This window comes from Chlorocebus sabaeus, chromosome 1 (assembly GCF_047675955.1).
Source record: "Chlorocebus sabaeus isolate Y175 chromosome 1, mChlSab1.0.hap1, whole genome shotgun sequence".
NCBI classification, from domain to species: domain Eukaryota; kingdom Metazoa; phylum Chordata; class Mammalia; order Primates; family Cercopithecidae; genus Chlorocebus; species Chlorocebus sabaeus.
In genome coordinates this window covers 79569259-79592361 of record NC_132904.1, presented here as the reverse complement: position 1 = coordinate 79592361, position 23103 = coordinate 79569259, and the positions used below count along the sequence as shown (strand labels likewise).

The following is a 23103-nucleotide window of genomic DNA, read 5'->3' as shown; positions in this document are numbered from 1 at the left end:
CTCAAACTCATCGAATTTGAGGCCCAGAGAGGGTGAGTGGTTTGTTTGAGGTTACACAGGGATTCTAAGGCCGCTGCCTCCTGGTTTAATGCTGTTTCTACCCCACTGTCTCCTTGATGACTTAATTTTCTTAGATTATCTTCCCAGTGTCATTGGCTTTGATCCATGTGATTACATATGCATGGTACATTGCACTGAGGAAAACAGTGATCACCCTGGGGCAAAGGAAAATTCAGAAGCTTCTGGAGATCCAAAAAGACAGATCCCAAAACTCTCTTATTCCTGCTTCTCATGCTGAGTTTTTATTTGTTTTTTCATATTGTTGCCCACTCCCATGGCTGTCCATGCTCAAGACTGATAACTAGTTTTAAGTACCCTTGATTTTACCTCTTAGAAAGAACCTATCCGTTTTGCCCTGACCTTTCCGATTCTGATATCATCCCTGTGGTTGCATGCCCTTCAATCTTATCTTCATGTCTGATTATTCTGTTTCATTCTTAAAATCAGGTTCCCCTGCCCTTTCTCAGTTTTCTCCTTCACCTGTCTTATCTCCTTTTCTCTGTCCTCCTATCTCTTTCCTCTTGTTTCAGCATTTCTCTCTCACACTTTCTCCCTCCTTTCTCTTTCCCTTAAGACATGCATACAGAGTTGCACAGGGCTCCCTTGAGAGTAACCAGAGTTCTCTTTTCTACCAGTCAACTCAGCTGAAGGAAGGACCTGGTGATGGGTGTTGCTGGGGGAGAGGAGAAAGAATTTAATTTAATGGAAATATTTGCTTAGCTGTTCTTTTCCCTTATTTCTTCTTCAGGGTCTTTTCCCCCCAGGTCAAGGAGCCACAATTGGAGTTGATTTTATGATTAAGACAGTGGAGATTAATGGTGAAAAAGTAAAGGTAAGGTGCTAAATACTCACTAAGGTTGTCATGTGCTATGTGAGAGGTTAGGGAAAGTAGTGCTTTCATAACGTTTGTTAAATCTCCTAATTGAAACCCACATTGAAACAATGCACTCAGCCATAACAGCTTATTTCCAGAGTTCTTCTAGTCTTTTTTATGGGGGAAGGAAGGAATTTTGGATGATGTGTTTACAGATTATAAGACAGAAAATGGCTAAGGCAAGTTTGTCCTGTCTCCTGTCATGTCACAAGTGACATAAAGACAGGAAGAAATTTCTTTTTGAATCTCTTGAGCTGGGCCAATAAGCAGGTGCTACTTCCTCTAAACAGCAGCCCCATGAAAGAGGCTCCTGATTTCTATGTTTCATTATGAATCACTTATCTAAATTATCCTGTCTCCTATCATATCCTTGTCTCTAAAAAGGAAAGATACTATATGAGGAGTATGGGAAAGGATACATGCTCTCTACCCCCTGCTTCCTTCCCCTCCAGCCTTTGTGGTTTCTGGATGGTTTGGTACCTGGAAGACGTATGGTGTGTCCAGGAACAGGACAAAGGAGAGAATGTTTATTGAGTACCTACAATCTGCCAGTGCCTCTGCTGGGTGCTTTTACATATGTTATGTTTAGTTTAGTCCTTACTGTAAACCCATGGGGTAAGTGGTATTATCCTCGTTTTACTGGCTTCAGAGAGGTTAAATAACTTATCCATGGCTACATATAGATAAGTATAGGAAAGGGTACAGGCAGGATTTGAACCCATTTAACCAACCAATACACACCACTGCCTTTCTGGGGTCTCCCCTGCCATGAAAGAAGAGGGGAAGAAAGGCACACTAGGCCTATCACCTGGAGCAAGGAAAGGAGGGAGGTGATGGAAAGAAATGTGAAGTGAGACTAAATCACCTGGAAGGAGGGTAAATATACTGATGTTTGGCACTGTGCTCTACCTGCCGTCAGAGTTACTGAAGTTCCACAATTGGCTCTTCAGAGCTGGGCCTTATGGAAAGAAGTGATAGCCAAGGCCGGGTACAGTGACTCCCACCTATAATCCCAACACTTTGGGAGGCCAGGAGTCGGAGACATAGTGAGACTCCATGTTTTCAAAAGATAAAAAATTGTCTGGTCATGGTGGCATGCACCTGTAGTCCCAGCTACTCAGGAGGCTGAGGTGAGAGCATTGTTTGAGCCTGGGAAATTGAATCTACAGTGAGCCATGGTTGTGCCATTGCACTCCAGCCTGGGTGACAGAACGAGACCGTGTGTGTGTGTGTGCGCGCGTGCGCACGCGTGCACGTGTGTGAGAGAGAGAAAGACAGACAGATGGAGTCGGGGGGTGTGGGGGAGGGATGGAAAGAGGGAAGGAAAGGAAGGAGAGCCCAGCCATCAGCAGCGCAATGAAAACTGGCATTTTAGAGTTCTACCTTGATTACCAACCTAAGCATCCTATGTTTGGGTCCATTTATTTGCATCCTTCTCCCATATGTACATGCTCTCTTTCCTTTGAGTGCCTTGGGAAGAGCAGAGAAGCTCCATAATGCTCTTCAGCATTTTCTAGATACTTGCCATCACAGAGAAGTGTTTAGGAGGAGGTCCTTGAGTGGAGGCCAGAAGCTCTCTCAGTGTCTCTTCCAGCCCTGACTACTAAAATAGCTTGTACTGCAGAGACATCCACACCAAATACAGCAGTGAATGGGGAGCACTGGAAGAGAAAAGCAGGGTATGAAATCCACATAAATGCTAACTAAAAAGTGAACAAAAATAGTGTAGGGGATGGGGAGAAGGAGTTAGGCTATGGGGACAGGAAAGAGAGACAGGAGTGTGCTCAGGAGGCATTGGTGGGAAGAGCCTTTTGTAGCTTTCTGTTGTCCTAGCGGAGGGGAGTTACCCAAGGAGTTGGGGAAAGATAACTACTGTTTCATGCATTTTACTTCCAGATATTTGGGTTTTCCATTCATTCATATATATACATATGAGTTCATTTATGGTCAGAAATATTAGTGCCTACTACCTTCCAGGCACTAGCCATAAGTAAGAGTGAATAAGGAATGGTCCCTGGTGTTAAAGAACAGGCTTATTTTTCTTTCCTAAATTCCCGGGCATAAATATTCCATTTATTCTTTCTGCAAACCTTATTTTAAAGTGCTTATTACACTCTGCAAAAATTGATATTTTTATAACATCTGACTCCACCATAAGGCCACAAGCTCCCCAAGAGCAAGGTTTGTGTCTTACTCATATTTGTATTCACAGCACACTTTCTGTCCCCAGTACCTTTTCAGGCTTCTAGAACTTTATAAAAAGTGACAGTTGGCTCATCTCCCACATCCAGTCCAAATCAACTTGCCTGTGATTCTTTCACGCCCAATATATAAAATAAAGATACAGAGTGATCCTCTTCAATCACGTTAATTTAAGGGCCTCATTAACATGTAGGCATATGAGGAATGACTTCTTTAATCCTTCCTTAGAAGAGGGCAGAACTGCACAGTTGTTGTCTTACTGTCATCTTTTTTTTTTTTTTTTTTTTTGAGGCAGGGTCTTGCTCTGTTGCCCAGGCTGGAGTGCAGTGGTGCAATCACAGCTCACTGCAGCCTCAACCTCCTAGGCTCAAGTGATCCTCTCACCTCAGCCTCCCAAGTAGCTGGGACTGCAGGTGTGTGCCACCATGCCCAGCTATTCATTTTTATTTTTATTTTTTGTAGAGATGGGGTCTCACTATGTTGCCATATTGATCACTCCTGGGCTCAAGTAATCCTTCTGCCTCAGCCTCTCAAAGTGCTGGGATTACAGGCATAAGATACCACATCCAGCCTGTCATCCTTCCTCTTTAACATTTACCGAATATCTTTTCTCAGTGATGTTTAAGTGTCTTTTTGCTAGTAGTTTGCAGGCTTTCCCAGAGCCTCATAAAGTCAGTGGATAAGAGAATCCACCAGTGATTTGTATGGCATCATCCGCTTGGTGAGTGGCAGAACCAGTCTCCTGACACCTTCGTCAGTGTCCTCTACAAGTATCATTCTTTCCAGGATGGCTCCCAGGATTGAAGGCAGGGAATCCAAGGTATTAGAAAGATTCTTGTAGCTATTCAGGCCAAGTAAGCACCAAATCAGTAAAAACAAAATTAATGAAGAGGCCCTTCTCTTAAAATAGTCTGCATTATGAAGGTGATCTCTGGTAGAAAATATAATTAAAACATATATAGACCACTGAACTGTATGTTTAAAAGTGGTTAAAATGATAAATTGTATGTATGTTTTAGCAGAATAAAAAATTGAGAAAAACACAGAACTTTCTCATATAATTTTTAGTCTATTATAAATTAGTGAGTAATAAGCAAAATTCTAAGCTCAATTTAAACCATTTTAGCCTTAGGAGATTAATCATAATAGAAATAGAAGATTTGCTGTATCTCCTTCCAGTCAGGTCTATGTTGATTGATAGGCGAGTCATCAAAGTATTTGTATGTATTTGTTTCTTCAACCATCTGTCCATCCATTCATTCCTCCATCCTGTGTTGTAGTAAATGTTTTGTGCCAAGCACTGTGGTAGTAAAGCATCACTACCCCTTAGTAACTTACTGTCATCTAGCTCCATCTATGAAATCTTCTTTAATACCCTACTAATCTGTTAAGTAGAATTGACCAATTCTTCCCTTGTGATTCCACAATCCTTTGTTCATTCAGTTAGTCGTCATTCAAATGTTTCTACCACACACTATGTACTGTGTTAGGAAGGTACTGGGGCTGTAAGGTCAAATAGAAGACAGCCTTTGCTCTCAAAGAACTCAGTAGTAGAGTAGTAAACCAATGATTGCAGTACATTATTGTGACGGTGAGGCAATGGAGGTTAAGTAGTGGTGCAAAGAATAGAGTAGGCAAACAATGTAGCCACATGCTGGAGGTGAGAGTGGTTAGAAAGCCTGTGGCTGCAGTATTGAAAACATATTGACAGGCATGAGACTAACAGCAGGAGATGCTGTCTTCCTTTTTAATAGAACATCTTATATTCTACTATAGTTAATTAACTGTGTGTGTCCTTCCTATAGACTGCGAGCTGTTTGAAATCAGGGATGATTTTATTCATCTTTATATCCTCCCTGTGTTTTACTCATCTTTATATACTCCATGTGCCTAGCACAGTGCCTTGCATATGTTAATGTCCTATAGATGCTGAAAGGCGCAAATGAATTGCAGAGAATGGTGAAACCAAGTTGAGTGACAAAGGCAGTAGAATATGAATATTCTCAATCATCAACTCTCAGCTAGAAACAGGCAGCCCCCTATGAGAAGGTAACATATCTTGGCATGCTCACACAATCGCTGTTCTAGAAAATATTTCAGTGGCTTTAACCCTCAAAGCTGTTCTCAAGATGTGAGAACACACTGATTTCTAATGCTGAACAGTACCTAAATCACAATCACAAGTGTTTTAAAGCTGCACTGAGTGCAGCTTTAAAACAATAGCCCATTATTCTAAGACACATCCTGGCAGAGAGGAACCGTGTCCCTAGGTTTGAGGCAGAGAAGAGAAATAGCCTTTGTCTCAGCAAAAACCGTAACATCTGTACAGTGGCCTTTAGCATACACAGGCTTTCATGTGTATCATCGAAGAGCAGCTGCAGCTGCAGATCAAAGGAGAGCCTCTGTGTGCTGCTGATTCACGGCAGGGACCACGGGTCACTCAGCAGTCTCTTTAGCTCACCTGGTATGAGCAGAGAGTGACACCAGTGGATTCATCCTCTTTGGATACAGATGCACATTTTAGTTAGTCTTTGGTGGCAACAACAGCGTGGGAGCATGAAAGGAGTCCTCAACTGGAAATAGAAGGCCTGGATGCCAAGTCCTAGCTTCGTGGGTAACCAGTTAGTTAGGGGACAGTTTCCATTAATATGGGGAGGTATACACTTGCCTACCTCACTGGGTTGCTGTAAAGATTAAATGAGACCAACAATACATATTTGAGCACCTCCTGTTTGCCAAGTTCTCTATTTGCTCTAAATGGACCCTGACGTCTCCCTCATGAAGATTTCAGTTTAGTGGGAAAGATGGCTATTAAACAAATTATTACAAATAAGTGCTCCAGGCATGTCAGGTGCCATGAGGGAGAATGGCAGGATGTATCGCAAGAGAGACAGTGTGGGGTGGAGGGGTGGTTTAGTGGGAACCTAACCTAATCTGAAGGTTCTGGAAAGCCTTCCTGAGGAAGCAGTCTTATTTACTGGACATGAATACACCTGTGACCTGCAATATTTGTGCAATTAGAAGGAAAGATTAGTATTTTCATTGATGTTCTTATTTCTCAAGGCCTTGTGATTTATACTCTGGAGGATAGTTTGTTTTCAGTAGTTGTCTACTCTGTGCAGGGAAATTCAGGGAAATTGAGAAGTACTGCCTTCTTTGTTATTAGAATTATTAGTTATTAGGACTTAGAACTGGTTGATAACTGCAGAAAAAGTGAACCTTCATCAGGTTGTGTGTTATTAACCACTTTTTGTAAAAAAAATACGCGAAGCCCAGTGAGATTAAGTGACTTGACCAAGGTCATAGAGCTTAAGAGACCTGAAGGGAAATTATATTGTTGTCTGCCATGGCATGGTTCTTGTTTTCTTTAACAAAGATAATACCTTAATACATTCATTTGAATTTCGAACTGGAAAAGTGGTGAGGTTGGCTGTCCCTCCAGTTGCTGATTAAATGCCAGCAGTCACAGGATAACAGCTTGCCGTGTATCATGCCTTTTGTAATACGGCATTGTGTTTAAGAAAGTGGACGCTGGGACCACAATGCCTGGTTGAATTGGTTCTGGGACATACTGGCTATGAGATGCTGAACAAGTTAATTAATCTCACTGTGCCTCAGATTCTTCATGCAAGAAATGGGTATTGTAATAGTATCCACCTCATAGGGTTATTGTGAGGAATAAGTGAGTTGCCACAAGTAAAATGCTTAGAATAGAGCTTGGCACGTAATAAATGCTTGACGAATTTTCTTTGTGTATTTTTTAAGGATGAAAAGGAAACTCTTAACAAAGAAAAAAAAAAACACAGAAAACAAAATAAGCCCCTCTTCCTAACCAGAAACACACCCAACAATTTTTTTTTTTTTTAATTTTCAGTTTTTTTTTTTTTTTTAGGGCAGAAAGTAACCATTAAATTATTTGTGTTCCCATTAAACACATTTAAACCATTAAAGGTGTTCACATTTCCAAACTAAAGCAAGGCAAAGCTTTTTTTTCTTTTTTTCTCCAGCCTGATCCTTCTCCACCTGATTCTTCTGTTATGCCTTTACAGCTACAGATCTGGGACACAGCAGGTCAAGAGAGATTTCGGTCCATTACCCAGAGTTATTACCGAAGCGCCAATGCCTTGATCCTCACCTATGACATTACCTGTGAGGAATCCTTCCGTTGCCTTCCTGAGTGGCTGCGAGAGATAGAACAATATGCCAGCAACAAAGTCATCACTGTGTTAGTGGGTAAGTAAGGGCTAACCAGGAGGGAAATTGATTTGTGGGCATTAGAGGATTTATAATCACATAAAGCTCATACATTGCTGCCTTCCAAGAATATAGTCTATAGCTAATAATTCATGCAGTCAACCTTTAGTTCTTCTGCAATTGAAGAGAAAATGAAATAGGTGCCATCCCATGGTGACAGTTTAGAAAAATAAAGTAGAAAACATTTTCTATCAATGTAAGCTCTAGGGAAGAAGTCGGATGGCCATGAAAGTTATGTGAGCTGCTAAAAATTTTAAAAGTCTAATTACAAGATGAAAGAAATGGCTGTTCTAGAAGGAAAATGTATCTTTTAAGTTGATTAGGAATTCATTATTGAAGCTATTGTTTATTGCCTTAAAAATGGATTTTGGTAAATTTTTTTCCCTTCCTAACATATAGCCTGATTTGAGAAACTCTATGTTTCAGAAAGAATCTGCTAAGGGCAATGCTATAGTTTCATTTTGTAGGAGAATAAAACCTCTATTTACTGTCGGGGAAAGCATAAAACAACCCTTGATTTTCTGTCATGACTGATACATGCATTGAAATGGACCAGGTCATTAAAAACTTCTCTGTCTGTAGTGGAAAAGTGTCAGTAACCATTTGATCATTAACATATTTTCTTCCTAGAAAGGAACGTTCCTATATAGTCTAGCAATACCTGAATTTGGGAAATTTGAGTAGAGAGCCTTAGAAGCATTGTTAAGTTACAAATTATGGTTAATAATAAGCTCAGTAAACACTTTAGAATAGTGTTATAATTGGTATATGTGTGCCAGGAATGATACGAGGAACTTTATGTATCATGATCCCTGATTTACAGATCAGGAAACCACGACTCAAAGAGGTGAAGTTCTTTTCCCAAGGTCACACAGCATGTAAGATCAACTCCAAGCCCTGTAGTTGTCCAGCTGTAATATGTTACGTTGTAACAAATTGCTAGACTCCTCCTTCAAGCTGCTGGGTGAAGCATCTGTGTTTCTATGAGCTAGTGCTCCCTGTAAAACCCTTTTGGACAATGTTGAACCTTTGCCATGAAGCATTTGAGAGGTCTACATTTGTACCTTCTGTTTTACAGAAAGCCTTCAGGAACTTGAGTCAAAGCATTACTACTTGGGATTTTATCTAAGGAAGTTAAACGAAAATTTGAGGGGAGATAATTAGTATAATATGAAAGAGGAATTGGCTTAAAAAACAATTTTACTATGGAAAATTTCAAACATAAGCAAAAGTAGAGAAACAGAATAGTGAATCCCCTTCTACACATCTCCCAGCTTTCACAGTTACTAACTCATGACCAATCTTATTTTCTCTTCCCTAGCAATGCGTCCACCTTCTCCCTCAGATTATTTTGAAGCAAATCTCAGCTGTTGTATTAATTCATGTTTCAATATCTGTGTATATCTCTAATAGATTTTTTAAAAGAAAACCTAACCTCAGTGGCATTTTTATACCTAAAATATGTTAACAATTCCTTAGTAGCCTTAAAAACTTAGACAGAGTTCACATTTCCCTGATCAACTCATGAATTTTTTGTTTGTTTGTTCAAATTAAGATCCAAATAAGGTCCAGAAGCCGGGCACGGTGGCTCACACCTGTTTTGGGAAGCTGAGGCAGGAGGCTTGCTTGAGCCCAGCAGTTCTGACCAGCCTGGGCAATATAGCAAGATTAGCCAGGCATGATGGCGTGAACCTGTGGTCCCAACTACTCAGGAAGCTGAAGCAGGAGGATCACCTGAGCCCAGAAGTTGAAGGCTGCAGTGAGCTGTGATCACACCACTGCATTCAGCCTGGGTGACAGAACCAGACTCTGTCTCAAAAAAAAAAAGAACACCATCTAAGGTCCATACGTTGTGATTGACAGCTACATCTTTTCATTCTTTTTTCTGAAGTTTCCACTTCCATTTTTTGTTCTCTATTAGAATTTATTGCTAATGCATTTGTTTGTCCTGTAGGCTTTACAAGTCTAAATTTTGTTTTATAGCCCCTGAGGTATCATTTGATATCACCTCCATCACCTGTATTTCTTGCAGATTTGTAGGTAAGTCTAGAGGCCTGTTGACAGTCAGGGTTTTTGTGGTTTTCTTTTTAGACAAAATGCTACATATATCATACTCTGAAGGGTAGTTCTCATAGGACAGGCAAGAAGAATGCTTGATTCTTTTTTTTCACCACTTTTCAAGGTAATGAGCTGGTTCTCCAGTATCTTCTAAAAGTAACTATTGACATCTGTTTATATTTTTAATATTATTATAAATTTATAGATTTAAATAAATTTGATGGGCTGGGCGCAATGGCTCACGCCTGTAATCCCAGCACTTTGAGGGGCCAAGGCAGGTGGATCACTTGAGGTCAAGAGTTTGAGACCAGCCTGGGCAACATGGTGAAACCCCATCTCTACTAAAATATACAAAATATTAGCCAAGCATGATGGCGTGTGCCTGTAATCCCAGCAGGAGGCTGAGGCAGGAGAATCTCTTGAATCTGGGAGGCAGAGGTTACAGTGAGCCGAGATTGCACCACTGCACTCCAGCCTGGGTGACAGAGCGAGACTCTGTCTCAAAAACTAACTAACTAACTAACTAACTAAATTTGATGTATTTCAGTCCCTTGCAATTATTATTACTAATGCTCCCATTATTCCAACTTTACCAGTGGGAGCTTCTTCAAATGGGCTCCTGAGTCCTTTTGATATGACCCCAGGAATGTTGGATAATTTTTTTTGCTTTCTGGTATAACAAGTGTTTCAGTCACATCTTGTGCATTTCCTGCCCCAGACCTGGAATTAGCCATTTGTTCAAGAAGTGCTTTATTTTCAATAGGGAGTCGTATTTAGAGGACACAACCTAGGTGTTAGGAGCCCTCCTGTTTAGCCATTGTTTTTAGGCCTTTCAGTGGACAGAGCTTGTGTGTATGTGTGCATGTGTGTGGTGGATTCTGTAGTATCCTCAGGAGGGTTTTCCTATTAGGTTCTGCTAGCGTTCTGATTCACAGGACTACCATAGACCACGCATGGCATTGTGTTCACTTAGAAAGACACAGGACAGGAAGCACAGCTTAACAGCAGATCAGCATCCAGCATCCCTCTTCAGTGGAAGTAATCCTAGTAGCAGTCCACGTAACTTTCCAGGACCTCCTACCCGGTCCCCACACCCCGACAATTCTAGTGTGAGGGAGCAAGGTTCATGTCAAACAAATGGAGGATCTGCCTTGGCCTAGCAGCCTCAATACCCCATAGGAGCCTAAATCTATCATAGCAACTCCACAATCATAACTTTCAGGGTCTCTTCAAGTGAAGTCACCACATTCAGGGAAGCTCAGAGCTATGGCTTTCCATTAGGTATTTATAATTCGTAGATAGAATTCCCAGGCCAGAAGTAATTTATCAATGAGGGGTCATTTTTACCATAGGTGGTGTTGCCAGATAATACAATTGACACACCTTTGTCAGGGTTCCTGGAGAATCTGAGGTAGGTAGAAAACTTTTTAAAGATAAAATACATCATGAATTATTCATACTGATACTTCTATTTATAATTCAGGACTGCAGAAATTTTACTTAACCTCATTAATCTTATGTTTATATTTCATTTTTCCTATGCCAAAAGTCCCAGTTCCCAAAGATACCAGCATAACTACTAATTTGCTTTATCCCATAATACACAGATAGCAACCTCAGAATAATAATGCCAACAGCACCACCACCAAGAATGATTACTGAAACAGTTCAAGATTGTTTCTTCAATTCTTTTTGTCCTTAGGCTGTATACCGCTGGGGTTGCATGGAATTACTGTATTTTAAACACCTTGAAATAGTTACTCTGTTGGCCTGGCTTAGTGGCTCAATAGTCTATAATCCCAGCACTCCGGAGGCCGAGGCAGGTGGATCGCTTAAGCTCACAAGTTCAAGACCAGCCTGGACGGGGCGAAACCCTGTCTCTGCAAAAAAAAAAAAAAAAAAAAAAAAAAAAAAAAAAAAAAAAATTAGCTGGTCATGGTAGTGCACGCCTGTAGTCCCAGCTACTGGGGAGGCTGAGGTGAGACGGGATGGCTGGAGCCCAGGGGACGGAGGTTGCAGCAAGTCAAGATCGCGCCACTGCGCTCCAGTCTGGGCAGTAGAGCCAGACTTTGTCTCAGTTAAAAGAAAAAAAGGGTTATACTCTGTGTGGTTATTCCACACATGATGAACATGTTCATTTGCTTAATTTTGCTTTCAGTTTTTAGGGATTGGTTTTTAAATTTAATTTTGAAATTAATTGTATAATTATATAAAGCATTTTTAAGTTCCTAAAGTAAAATCTACAAAACAAAGTATATTCAGAGAGATCGGGTTTCTATTCCTTTCACCTCAACCCTGTTCTTTTCATAGGTAACCATTTTCTTTTAAATTAAGATTTTGATTTATTCTTCTATTAAAAAATAAGGAACTAAAATAAGTGTGTAATATATGTATTCATAGCCTTCCCTTTTTCTTGGGTAGACAGTTGCGTATTGTATATACTTGTTTTTTCTGCTTTGCTTTTCTTTTTCTTAACAGCGTATCCCAATGTTTCCATTACATGGCAGTATATGGAAATACTCCTAATTGATTTTTACAGCAGCAAATACTCCACTGTGTGGATGTACCATAGTTTATTCAGTCAGTGCCCTACTGATGGACATTTGGGTTGTCTCTAGTTCTTGCCATTATGAATGGCACTCTTTTTTTTTTTTTTTTTTTTTTTTTTTGAGATGGAGTCTCACTCTGTTACCAAAGCTGGAGTGCAGTGGTGTGATCTCGACTCACTGAAACCTCCGCCTCCAGGGTTCAAGTGATTCTTCTGCCTCAGCCTCCCAAGTAGCTGTGACTACAGGCACGTGTCACCACACCCAGCTAATTTTTGTATTTTTAGTAGAGACAGGGTTTCACCATATTGGCCAGGCTGGTCTCGAACTCCTGACCTTGTGATCCGCCCGCCTTGGCCTCCCAGAGTGCTGGGATTACAGGTGTGAGCCACTGTACCCAGCTGGCACTCATATTTTAAAGTAAACATTTCAGTAATCACAGTCACATTTGTTTTGCTTTACTTGCCCATCTGTCTGGTTTGACTTCAGATCTGGAGTTGAATTTTGATGCTTCTCAGCCTGCAAAAAGTCAAATGCTGATTCTTTATTTGATTTTACTACTGTTATAGGCAACAAGATTGACCTGGCTGAAAGGAGAGAGGTTTCCCAGCAGCGAGCTGAAGAATTCTCAGAAGCTCAGGACATGTATTATCTGGAGACCTCAGCCAAGGAATCTGATAATGTGGAGAAACTCTTCCTTGACTTAGCATGCCGACTCATCAGTGAAGCCAGACAGAACACACTTGTGAACAATGTATCCTCACCTTTACCTGGAGAAGGGAAAAGCATCAGCTATTTGACTTGTTGTAATTTCAACTAAAGGCTGAGGCACGGAGAAGCAAAGGGAATCAGCAACTGCCCTGATGGGCCGTGAGATGCTGGGGAGATCTGGCGATGACTGTGGCTCCCGCTCTCGGACCTTCTGACTCCTGTGGGCTCCTGAGCTTACAAAGCATGGCAGGCCAAGGGCCTCGACCACAGGCCAGCATTAGCAGAACATATAATGGTTTCACCCTTTTGCAGTCTGGAGTTGGAGCAAGGAGAAAATTGCACTAGGCACTCCATGATCTGCAGAGCATGTTGCTTTTGTTTTTTTAAAAAGCAAGTAAAAGCGCATTCCTGAACAGAGTCCAGGGGGAAATGTACTGTAGGGATCCCTCCTGCACATCAGTGGGTGCATGTGGGAGCTGTTCTTTAGGGCTTCGGTGGTAATCATCTTGGGGCCCTGGTTTTCTTGTCTACCAGATAAACCAAAACTGGGAAGGCCAAGTACAGTCTCTGTGGTGCGTATTGACGACCCCATGGAGATTTTGAAAAGTGTTATTTCTCTTGTCCACAGGCACTTTCAAGAACTTTGGGATGTAAAAATGAAATGAAACCTTTACCCATGACCAACAGTAACAATCATTGTTTTAATAATATATACAAACTCCATGACTCCTTTTGGTGCTAATGATTCCGCTATTTCACAGACCAAACGTTTTAGTACGTTGATGTCCTTAAATGTATTATAAAGAAATAAAAAAAAAATGGGGGAAGTCCATGAATCAGCACTCTTTCTCAAAGTCTCATTACTACCTTTTTAAAGGTGGATTTTTGGGAAAAGAGAATAGTTTTCCTTTTATGTTCTTCTCTGAATCTCTACCACTTTCTTCTCTTGTGTCTCCGGCCCTTTATGTAAATGAAAAAGTTTGCAAAATGAAAAAAATAAACAAATAAATGGTTGATGATATTCTAATATAAAAACTTAGCTCTAAGACATTTTGAGTAGTATGAGGAAACAGACCAGATATGACCAAATACTGTGGATGAATGGACTGTAGTGCAGGGCTCCAAGCAGAGCACAGTCCTCGATAGTAGGTCACGTCTTTTACTTCCTGGTACTCTCCATCTTGGACAGACCAAGGCTTAGGATTTTGTAGATTTTTTAGTATGATAAGTGAGAATAGCAACAGATGAAAAGTCTCACAACCCGTTTTTATATCTTCTGTGATAACCTTAGAAAATTTCTGCTTGTGGAAGCAGATTGAACTGTCATTTATCCCCTCCTTCTTGTAATAATGTTATCTTCAGACGCTTAACCATACGTTCTTTCTTTTTTCTTTCTCCTTTCCTCTCTGTTTTTCTGGTCTCTCCTTTTCTTCTTCCCTCCCTCCCTCCTTCCCTCCCATCCTTATATGCATGTGTTACTGCAAATCTCCAATTCAAATGGAGGTGTATATGCCTTTACTTAGCCAATTTAAAAACAGGACTCAAAATGGGAGATGTGCTGCTGAATATGTGTTTCCGTTTCTTCAGTGCCATACTTTGATAGCTTCCAATTTGTTCACTGATATAAATGCAAATTGGGAAAATAATTAAACCTGTATGCTGTTGATGCTGTCAGATGTTTCTGTAGCTTGCTGCTTAGCATAACTGAGGGAGGAGTAATGGAATAAGGATATGATGTTTAATTCCACTGTTGCTGTAGATGGTGACAGTCTCAGTCCTGACATGTTGATGTTTGAAAGCTATTTAATTGTAAAGAATTGAGTCATGTAAAGACACGATGTGGATAAAGCATTTCTGGCATTTCTCTAGCAGATTCCAGATTGACCAGTCTCTTGCACATGAGATTATGCATATTTTTTAAGGGACTGATACTTCTGATTGGCCTCACTGTGTTTTTCCTCATCCTATGGGAAAGAGAAAGGGATCCCAGAAGTTTGACTTGTTTTTCTTTTAGAAGCTGTCTCTGCAGGAAAGAAAAGTCATTTTAATAAAAACCAAAATAATTTATAATAATTGTTGCCTTTCCCTCCCCATCCTCTCCACTAAGCCAGCAACTAAAGGTATTCAGAAAACAAGTTAATCAAGGAGGGCAGAAGAACATATTTTAAACTGTAAGGAAATGTTCCTACGTTTAGATTTATTACCTGTCATTTAGGGCAAAAATCCAGTGTCCCCAGCACATGATGACCCAACTTTGTCTCACAGTAGCAAGTGTGTTGAAAATAAAGTTGCTTTGTGAACTTAGAGGAAATGGCTGTGTTAGATTGGACTGATTTAGTTGCAAAATAACACCTTTTAGGGTCACACTTGTATTATTCCCTAGGGTTTAGCCTTCTCTGTATACCCTTGGCTAGACTCAGAAGGGGATTAAAAAGCTCGATCTTGGCCTCTTTCTTCCTTGTTGCTCCTCCCGGCCTTTCCATAACTTACCCATCCACAGCCCGTCAGCAGGAACACATGAGAATGTGGGACTTTGTTTCTTTTTTTCTTAGTTGTGTGAATTCCAGATTAGGCCTTACGGATGCTTGTCTACTAATATATCTCAAGTTTGAAAACAATCCCTGACAATTTTGTAGGTGCAATAAATATTAGTCAAATAAACATTTAAGTGCCAAGAAGGAGGGGTGGGGGAAGGAGCTTTTTTTGATTAAACAGAAATTCCTTCAAGTAGAACTTGAGAAAGGACACTAATTACAGTCATCTTAACCCAGGCCAGAACCTAAATGTATTGGTTTGCCTAACAGTCTTATTGTCATGGCACTGTTTGCTAAGATGAGCCTTCTTTACATAAAAATGAACTCTCATCTAGTGGTGGATGAAAAAAGAGAAATTACTTTATCATAGTTTAATTTGGCTTGGACTACCAGGGTCCATGTATTCCTCCATTTTTGGTGTGATCTTTTTCTTCTTTCAATAAAATTATTAAATATGTGGCAAAACATTTTTGTTTCCAATGAAAATGCATGATACTCATGTCATGGAGTCAGGCTTGGGAAAATCTATGAAATAATAGTTTGCTGATAATGATATTTTATGATGGCTTTGTGTAGACTACATCCTCAAAGGATGTTGTGCTTCTTTGCCCATAGAAGGCTTTTTCTCCCTTTGTATGTTTTTATTAAATCTGTTGAATTATATTAATGTTTTTTGAATTTACAGGGCCAATCATCTTTTTGGTGGATTACTTGCATTAGGCCATGGGCTCTTCCTGGCCTTTCTTTTTCTCGGTCTTTTAATCATTTCACGTTTTTATCTCTCCCTGAGTAAAGTGGCAAGAAAACTAAAAGTGAAAGTTAAATGGGTTGATTTGACAATGTGTCAAGTTCTGATGTAGAGTTAATAAGGAAGGTAGAAACGATTGACCAAAATAAGATATTTGGATCAGGATTAGTTAAGCCGTTTAGATTTGGCCAGAGACGCCAGATTTAACAAAGGACTGGGTTCTTATCTTCTTTCATTCATGAATATATGCCTTGGAAGGACACTAGTGATTCCCACAGAATTAGGCCAATGATTTGCCACATTACCCTTTAAGCTAGCCCATAATTCTATCAGATCCCGCACCAAGTTTCAGTTCATGACTCATACGAATAAATAGCAGTTGTAAATGATTTTGAATTGGTCTTCCTACTAAAGTGAAACATCTTCTTTTAAATCAAGCCACATGAATGAAATAGCACAATCAGAAAAATTGTTTCTTTCTTTTTTTTTTTTTGCATATCAAACCAATGGCCTTCTCCACTAAGCCAGCAACTAAAGATATTCAGAAAACAAGTTAATAGAGGTGGGCCGAACTTTTTGAACTGTGAGGAAATGTTCCTAAGTTTAGATTTATTACCTGTCATTTAGGGCAAAAATCTAATGTCTTTTTTATTTCTTAATCCTGTAGAACTCTGTATTTCACAGTAACGAGTACTTAGGGATCATTGCTCTGTTAGCCTCTGGGAGAGATCTTCTAGGGTTTGCCATTACTTTTTTCTATAATTTTTTTTGTTGTTTCTCAACCATGGTCCTGACATGTTTATACTATGATACTTTTGAGACTTCACTAAAGAATTAAAAGCTGTGAAACAACATTTGCTTCTCATCCTTCAGACAAAATGTGTTCCATTTAAGCAGCATGGTTAAACACTAATTTTGGGATAAGGGAGGGATATGTTTTCTTTACTTTCTTTTTGGATTTTATTTCTGTGACATGAGCCAATTTGTGTTTGGAAGGAAAGATGCCTTCCTTTACATTCTTCACACTGGCAAATTTTTCATACTGAATCAAGAAATTATCATCCCTTCAAAACACATATTAATATAGCAACGTTAGAGTAAGGGAGATGGTATATCATCTCCTCTCCTCAGTCCCTTGATGTTGGAATGTTATTATCATTTCCAGGAGCCATACTTTGAAATTAAAAACAAATGGAGGCATTACCAGTCTGGTGAAGGAATTTTAAATGCAAGACATTTAAAGAATACCTGAAGGATTTGGGGAGACTTAGGTTAGGAAAAAGAGGGGATTACAATTAGTGCATTAGAACAAGATGATCTGTGGTTCAGAGGGGTGGAATGAGGCCCACTGAATGAGGCCGTAGGGACACAGATGTGGGTTCCATGTCAGGGAGACCATTCTCGAAAAGTTGGTTCACTATGGGACAGGCTGCCTCAGGTGATAGCCTCTGTCAAGAGGCAAAGATGTGGAGAGGATCCTGTTGGTTAGAGATTGGAGCAGGGGACCTATTAACCTAAATTCCCATGTTGTATGTAGTACTTTGCCCCTCATAACATGTTCAATTAAATATCTGTTAATTCATAGCTAATGATTTTTTAATGGGCCCTCGTTCTTCTGCCACAGTGCATCCCACCTTCATCTTTCAGGGAAGAGGTTGGTTGCACGTTGTTAGGCCAAGAGACCCTCCATTAAGCCCTATGCTGGACTTGCTTTATCAGTCCATTCGTTGATGTCCTGTTGAAATCACAAATTGGTTCTTGAGTTAAAAATCAAAAGGTATTGTTTTAGTAGAAGTTACATGAAATTATTCATTTATCACTTGCCAAACATAGGCCTTGCTCTGTTTAATAAATAATGGGTGTCTCCTTCAAGATTTTAGGATATGCCTTTTTAACAGAGCAGAATCTTTTGTTAAAGTTCTCACAAACAGACCAACAAGAAGTTTTGCAGCTCCCAAGAGAGATGGGCTGGTGGGTCACTGACATAAAGCAGTCCCCAAGATCTATTTTAGAGAAGTCTCAATGACATTTCCTTTGTTGGTTTGATTCTCTTGAGAATACATAAGTTTAAAAGAACTGAGGTCAAATTGCTTTATGTGAAAAGCAATAAAAACAAGTATTTTTGACTTGAAAATTAGAGGTAACTGTAAGCAATTTTTGCTAATGAAGTCTATGACCCAAATTATTCCACCTGCAAAATAACTTTCACCATTGCAAGGTTGATAGATAGCTCTTCACTGGTCCTTTTTTGTTTGTTTGTTTGTTTTTTAAGTCATTGGTCTTAAATCAGTATGGTGACAAATCTATTTGAGTTTGATTGAGACTTTCTTGGATTCCTTTGGACAAGAGGTCAGAGCACAAAGGCTAGTCACCACTTCTTTGACTTCTTGAGGTATGAGCCAAAATTTTACTTTTCCATTGATTTAAAGCAGAATTTTTGGAGATGCTGTGTTCTAGTTCCTGATGGAATCTTTGGTGGTTGGTGACTTTGACACTTCAGAGAGTGATGTGGGGAGTTATATAGAAGAGGAAACACTAGTTTAGGTGTGAGGAGTCCTAGTATGCCACAAATTAGCTGAGACTTTAGGCGAAGCACAATGTCTTGAGCATCAATCTTCTCATCTATGAGACAGACCTGTCAGGATTATTGTGAAAATCAGATAAGTTGAAAGTACAGTGCTTGGTAAACAGCACTCAAATATTAGTTCCTTTTCTCCTTAATTAAGAGCAGACTTTGAATGGTCTGATGCCAAGTGTAGATCCTTAAGAGACAAAACAAAGAAACTTTCCTGGCTTCAAAGAAAAGAACTCCATTTCTGAAAGGGTGCCTTAAAAGGAAGTCATTTATCTGATCCATCCTTTTGCCTTTGGGCATTGCTGTCACCCTCCATTTCTTTACAAACTTCAGGCAAGGTGGTCTCTCTCTCTCCCAATAGGCAATTCCAGGGTTGTAAACTCATTATCAGGAAGCTTAATCTTAGAACTGAAATACCTCACAGAGCAATTTAAACCTCTTTCTTCTTGATCCTATTCTTCATGGGAAGAAAATTGGGTTGATCCCTCTTCTTTTTAAGGAGCCACGTATGCCATTTATTATTGCTCTTTTGCCTATTTAAAACAATAACAGTCAGAAAAAAAATAATGATTATCATTAAATGATAATCATTAAAATGATAATCGTTATTTACTTAGTGAATGTCAGGATAGGTATTTATTACTCTTAGCTTCTTACTGGTATCAGATGTAGATCACAGTCTTACTGTTGATTAACTCTTCAGTTATATATATATACTTTGGTTCTTTAGTTATATAATTGATAACAAAGTGTGCTTCTGAAGAATTATTCTGGCTGTATGGTTCTTGTTTCCTCCCCTTGGAAAAAATGGAGTCAGCAATCTCAGTTTTGTGATCTGCTTTTAATTTCATATATGACATTATTTGATGTACATAATTACCAACATCCAAAAGGGTTTCTTCCCCTTTCTACATGTGCACTAAATTCTAAAACAAAAATTGGAATACAAAATGCCTAAAAAAGCAAAAATTCATGTACACAAAAGCAAAAGATAATCTAGTTTGTTAAGATAATTTGTCACTAGCTGGTTGAATAATGCACAGTTTTTGTTTAAGGTTACACAGTTATGCCTGGATTAAATAACAATAGTAAAACCTGACAAGTCTTTTGAAAAACAGCTGCTAAACATATTGCTCTCTGGAATGTAATCATTAGCAACAAATATTCTCTTATTCTACACAATTGCAGAATGCTAGTGGAACTTTCTTGTAGGCTATTTGACAATGAATGTTAATTGATTTATTTTTTTAAAATGTAAAATCCTCTTATCCCTTTAAGGCCGGTTTAGGCTTTCGTGTCCCTGTGGTAGAAAATTTCAAATGCTGGCTTCTAATTTCTACTCACTGAAGTGTCTTCCAGACATACCAGATGGTTGGAGCTCCTTTGATAGTATATAAGGGAGCTACATAAATGTATTTGAACTAACTCGTGAACAAAATTTCTGTTTTCAGCAAAAAAAAAAAAAAAAAAAAAGAGAAACAAACTGCTCAAAATTTCAGATAATACAGGAGTAAAAAGAGGTTTTTGATAATCTGAAGGGAAAAAGTGTGCCCCATATATCTTGTACACACTTTTAATGCATGACTTTTAGTATAGAGATGAAATAAAATGCAAAATATATAATTCTGGAGATCTCAGCAGCTAGTTAAAATATTTAGAGAAGCTGCTTTATGAAAACTTAGAGAATCCTTGATCTCCCCCACCTTTCCTATCACTCCATTAAGACATGGATCTTTAATATTAATACACACATAGTTTTAACTAATAAACAAGTTAATCACTGAGTTTTATGAACTCGATTCTTGATATTTGGCTATTGGTTTTAAGCATAGGATATCAGTATTATTTGTATACAGCAGTATATAAAATCTAACCAACTTCAGTATAAGAATAGTACTTGATTTTAAATGTTAATATGCAAATATTAACAGTATACTACATCATATTTTATGTGTTCATATATTGATCTTTTTACTTAACAAAAAGCCTGTTAGAAATATAACCCACTGATGACCTGAGTCCAATTAGCTGAAAACATTCTGTAGAAAGATGATTGTATGAAAAACTCAATCAACATTAAAAAAGGGAAGGGGAGAGGGAACACAAACTTGAACAAAATATTCTTAAATGAAGTTGCATCTCTTTTTAAAATTAAGATATAATTCATGCACCATACAGTTTACCCTATTAAGGTGTAAACGTCAATGTTTTTAAACATATTCATTAAGTTGTGCAACATCACCACTGCCTAACTTCAGAACATTTTCATTACCTCCAAAAGAAACCCCATACCATTTGCAATCACTCCTCCTCCTCCTTCCCCCAGTATCTGGCAACCACTAATCTACTTTCTGTCTCTAAGAATTTGCCTATCCTGGACATTTCATATAGTCAAACAATATGTGGCCTTTTGTGTCTGGCTTCTCTAAGCATAATGTTTTCAAAGCTCATCCATGTTGTAGCATAAATCAGTACATTGTTTTCATGGTTACATAATATTTCATTGTATGTATATGCCACATTTTATTTGTCCATTTATCATTTGATGGACATTTGGGTTGTTTCCACCTTTTGATTATAATAATGCTGCTATGAACATTTATGTAAAAGTTTTTTGTATGGGTGTATGTTTTCACATCTCTCTTAAAAACAATTAGTCTAGCAAATCAAATCATTTATGTTTAAGCAGAACCTCTTGCAATCCTATTTGGTGAGTGCAACTTATGATCTTAGTTTAACTGATCAATTAGGAGACCCCTGAATAAAGTCTAACTCCCCAATATATCCATAAGAATTTTTCTATGAGCCTGTCATTTAGATGTGATAATCAATCAATTTCATGAAGACTGTTTCAGTCTTGTAGAAATTGAGTTGCCATCACATAGAGGATTTCTTGTCCTCTGCATTGTTTAAAGGACAACTACAAATCATGCTGGATAAGAGTACTCATTCAATCTTTTAGGATTCAATGAAGTAGCATTTTAAATATGTAAGTTATTTTGTATATTGTCTGTCTTTTAAAGTTTGGACTTCTTGAAAAAAAGTTTGTCAAATCGCCAAACCATATGACTGTCCATTCATTGTAGCTTATGTTTTTATTACTCAGAAATAATTCATACTGAGAGTAAAAGAAAAAGAATGTATTTTGTGTGCAAAGGATGAATGTATTAAAAACTTTTTATTTGTAACAATTTTTTAAAAAACTAAATGGAATTGCTTTCCCATGTACTTGTATATAAATAAACATTTCCTGTTGCCCACATTTGGATAATCGTATGCCATCAAAATATGTAAAAAGCAAACAAACTTTAAGTGTACTAATGTCTTTCAGCATGGTGCAAAATGTGCCCTGGATCTGGGGGATCTGGAGATCTGAGTTCAAATGTTGATTTTCTAACTGGCTAACTTTGGACAAGTCATTTAACATTTTGCACTATGGTTTTCTCCTTTATAAAACAAAGGGCTAGATTAGATCATCTTTAAGGCCTCCTCCGATTATAAACACTAAATAAGACTACTCTGCTATATTCAGGATATGAAAATTATATGCTATTTATTTCTATTGGTGAGAAAGATCCTTTATCCTATCATATATATTGGAAGGAGTATTACACTGAGAACTAGGAATCACAAATTCTAGTCCCAGTTCTGACATTGAGAAGCCATAAATTCTAGTCCCAGTCAATGTGACTTCAGGTTAATCACTTCATTTTAAACTTTATTTTTCCCAACTACAAAATATGGACACTAGATTAGATAGTTTCAAGATCCCTTCCAGCTAAAACACATTATATGATATCACTTGAGATTTTCTACACAATTAGTAATGAGACTACTCATCACTAGTAGGACATTCATTCCTTCACCCATTCATTTATTCACCATTTATTGAACATCTACCATAGGGCAGGCACAAGATGCCCCCATCTCCACTGCAGAAGTCATAGATTTGCACCTTTTCCTGAAATTCATTTCCACCCCAATCCTTGCCTCTCACCCTCTGCCTTGGCATGCATTTCAGAGTTGAATGTCCTAGATTAAGAGTACAGTAGGTCATGGAACATGCTAGAGTTAACAGGATGACAAAGGTGTCAAACGTTTGACCTTGGGCTCTCTACCATAGTGTTCTTTAGTTAATTGAACATAGGCAATCTGTAACCCTTTCTGCCACTATTATTTAATATTTATAAAGTATTGGGCTTTGAAAACCATCTGCTATAATTTTATGTTATTGTCCTATGGCAGCTTATCTGCAGTTGGTAAGAGGCTCTTAATTTTGCTATTTTACCACCTTCACTAACAGGATGTGTTTGCAGAAATTTCTTTTCTAAATTTGCATGTGTCATGGTTTTTAAGTGTTCTATTATTAATATTAGTTTGAACCACATGGAATTGGCATTTTTGTAAGTCAAAACCAGACAGATATTGGCAATTTTATATCATTCTCATATGATCTTGCAAGTCATAGCAGCAAAGACTGGCAGGCAAATGCCACTAGCTGTAGAAAAAAATTAAAACTCTTAAGTTTTTTCATTCTGCTT

General features: G+C 38.5%; 1 protein-coding gene across 9 annotated transcripts in view; it reads left to right on the top strand.

Moving 5' to 3' along the window:
- Nucleotides 1-21824, top strand: part of RAB30 (RAB30, member RAS oncogene family) — a 99543-nt gene extending 77719 nt beyond the window's left edge. For 8 of the 9 annotated variants that reach the window (XM_038005416.2, XM_038005414.2, XM_073019862.1 and 5 more), the window contains 4 exons: nucleotides 809-892; nucleotides 7186-7369; nucleotides 9374-9430; nucleotides 12564-21824. In XM_038005416.2, coding sequence (XP_037861344.1) covers nucleotides 809-892; nucleotides 7186-7369; nucleotides 9374-9430; nucleotides 12564-12814 — 576 coding nt within the window. In that variant the 3' untranslated portion in view covers nucleotides 12815-21824. The remainder of the gene's footprint in view (nucleotides 1-808; nucleotides 893-7185; nucleotides 7370-9373; nucleotides 9431-12563) is intronic. The other variant, XM_008020309.3, reaches the window with a different exon arrangement.
- Nucleotides 21825-23103: the final 1279 nt, after the last annotated feature.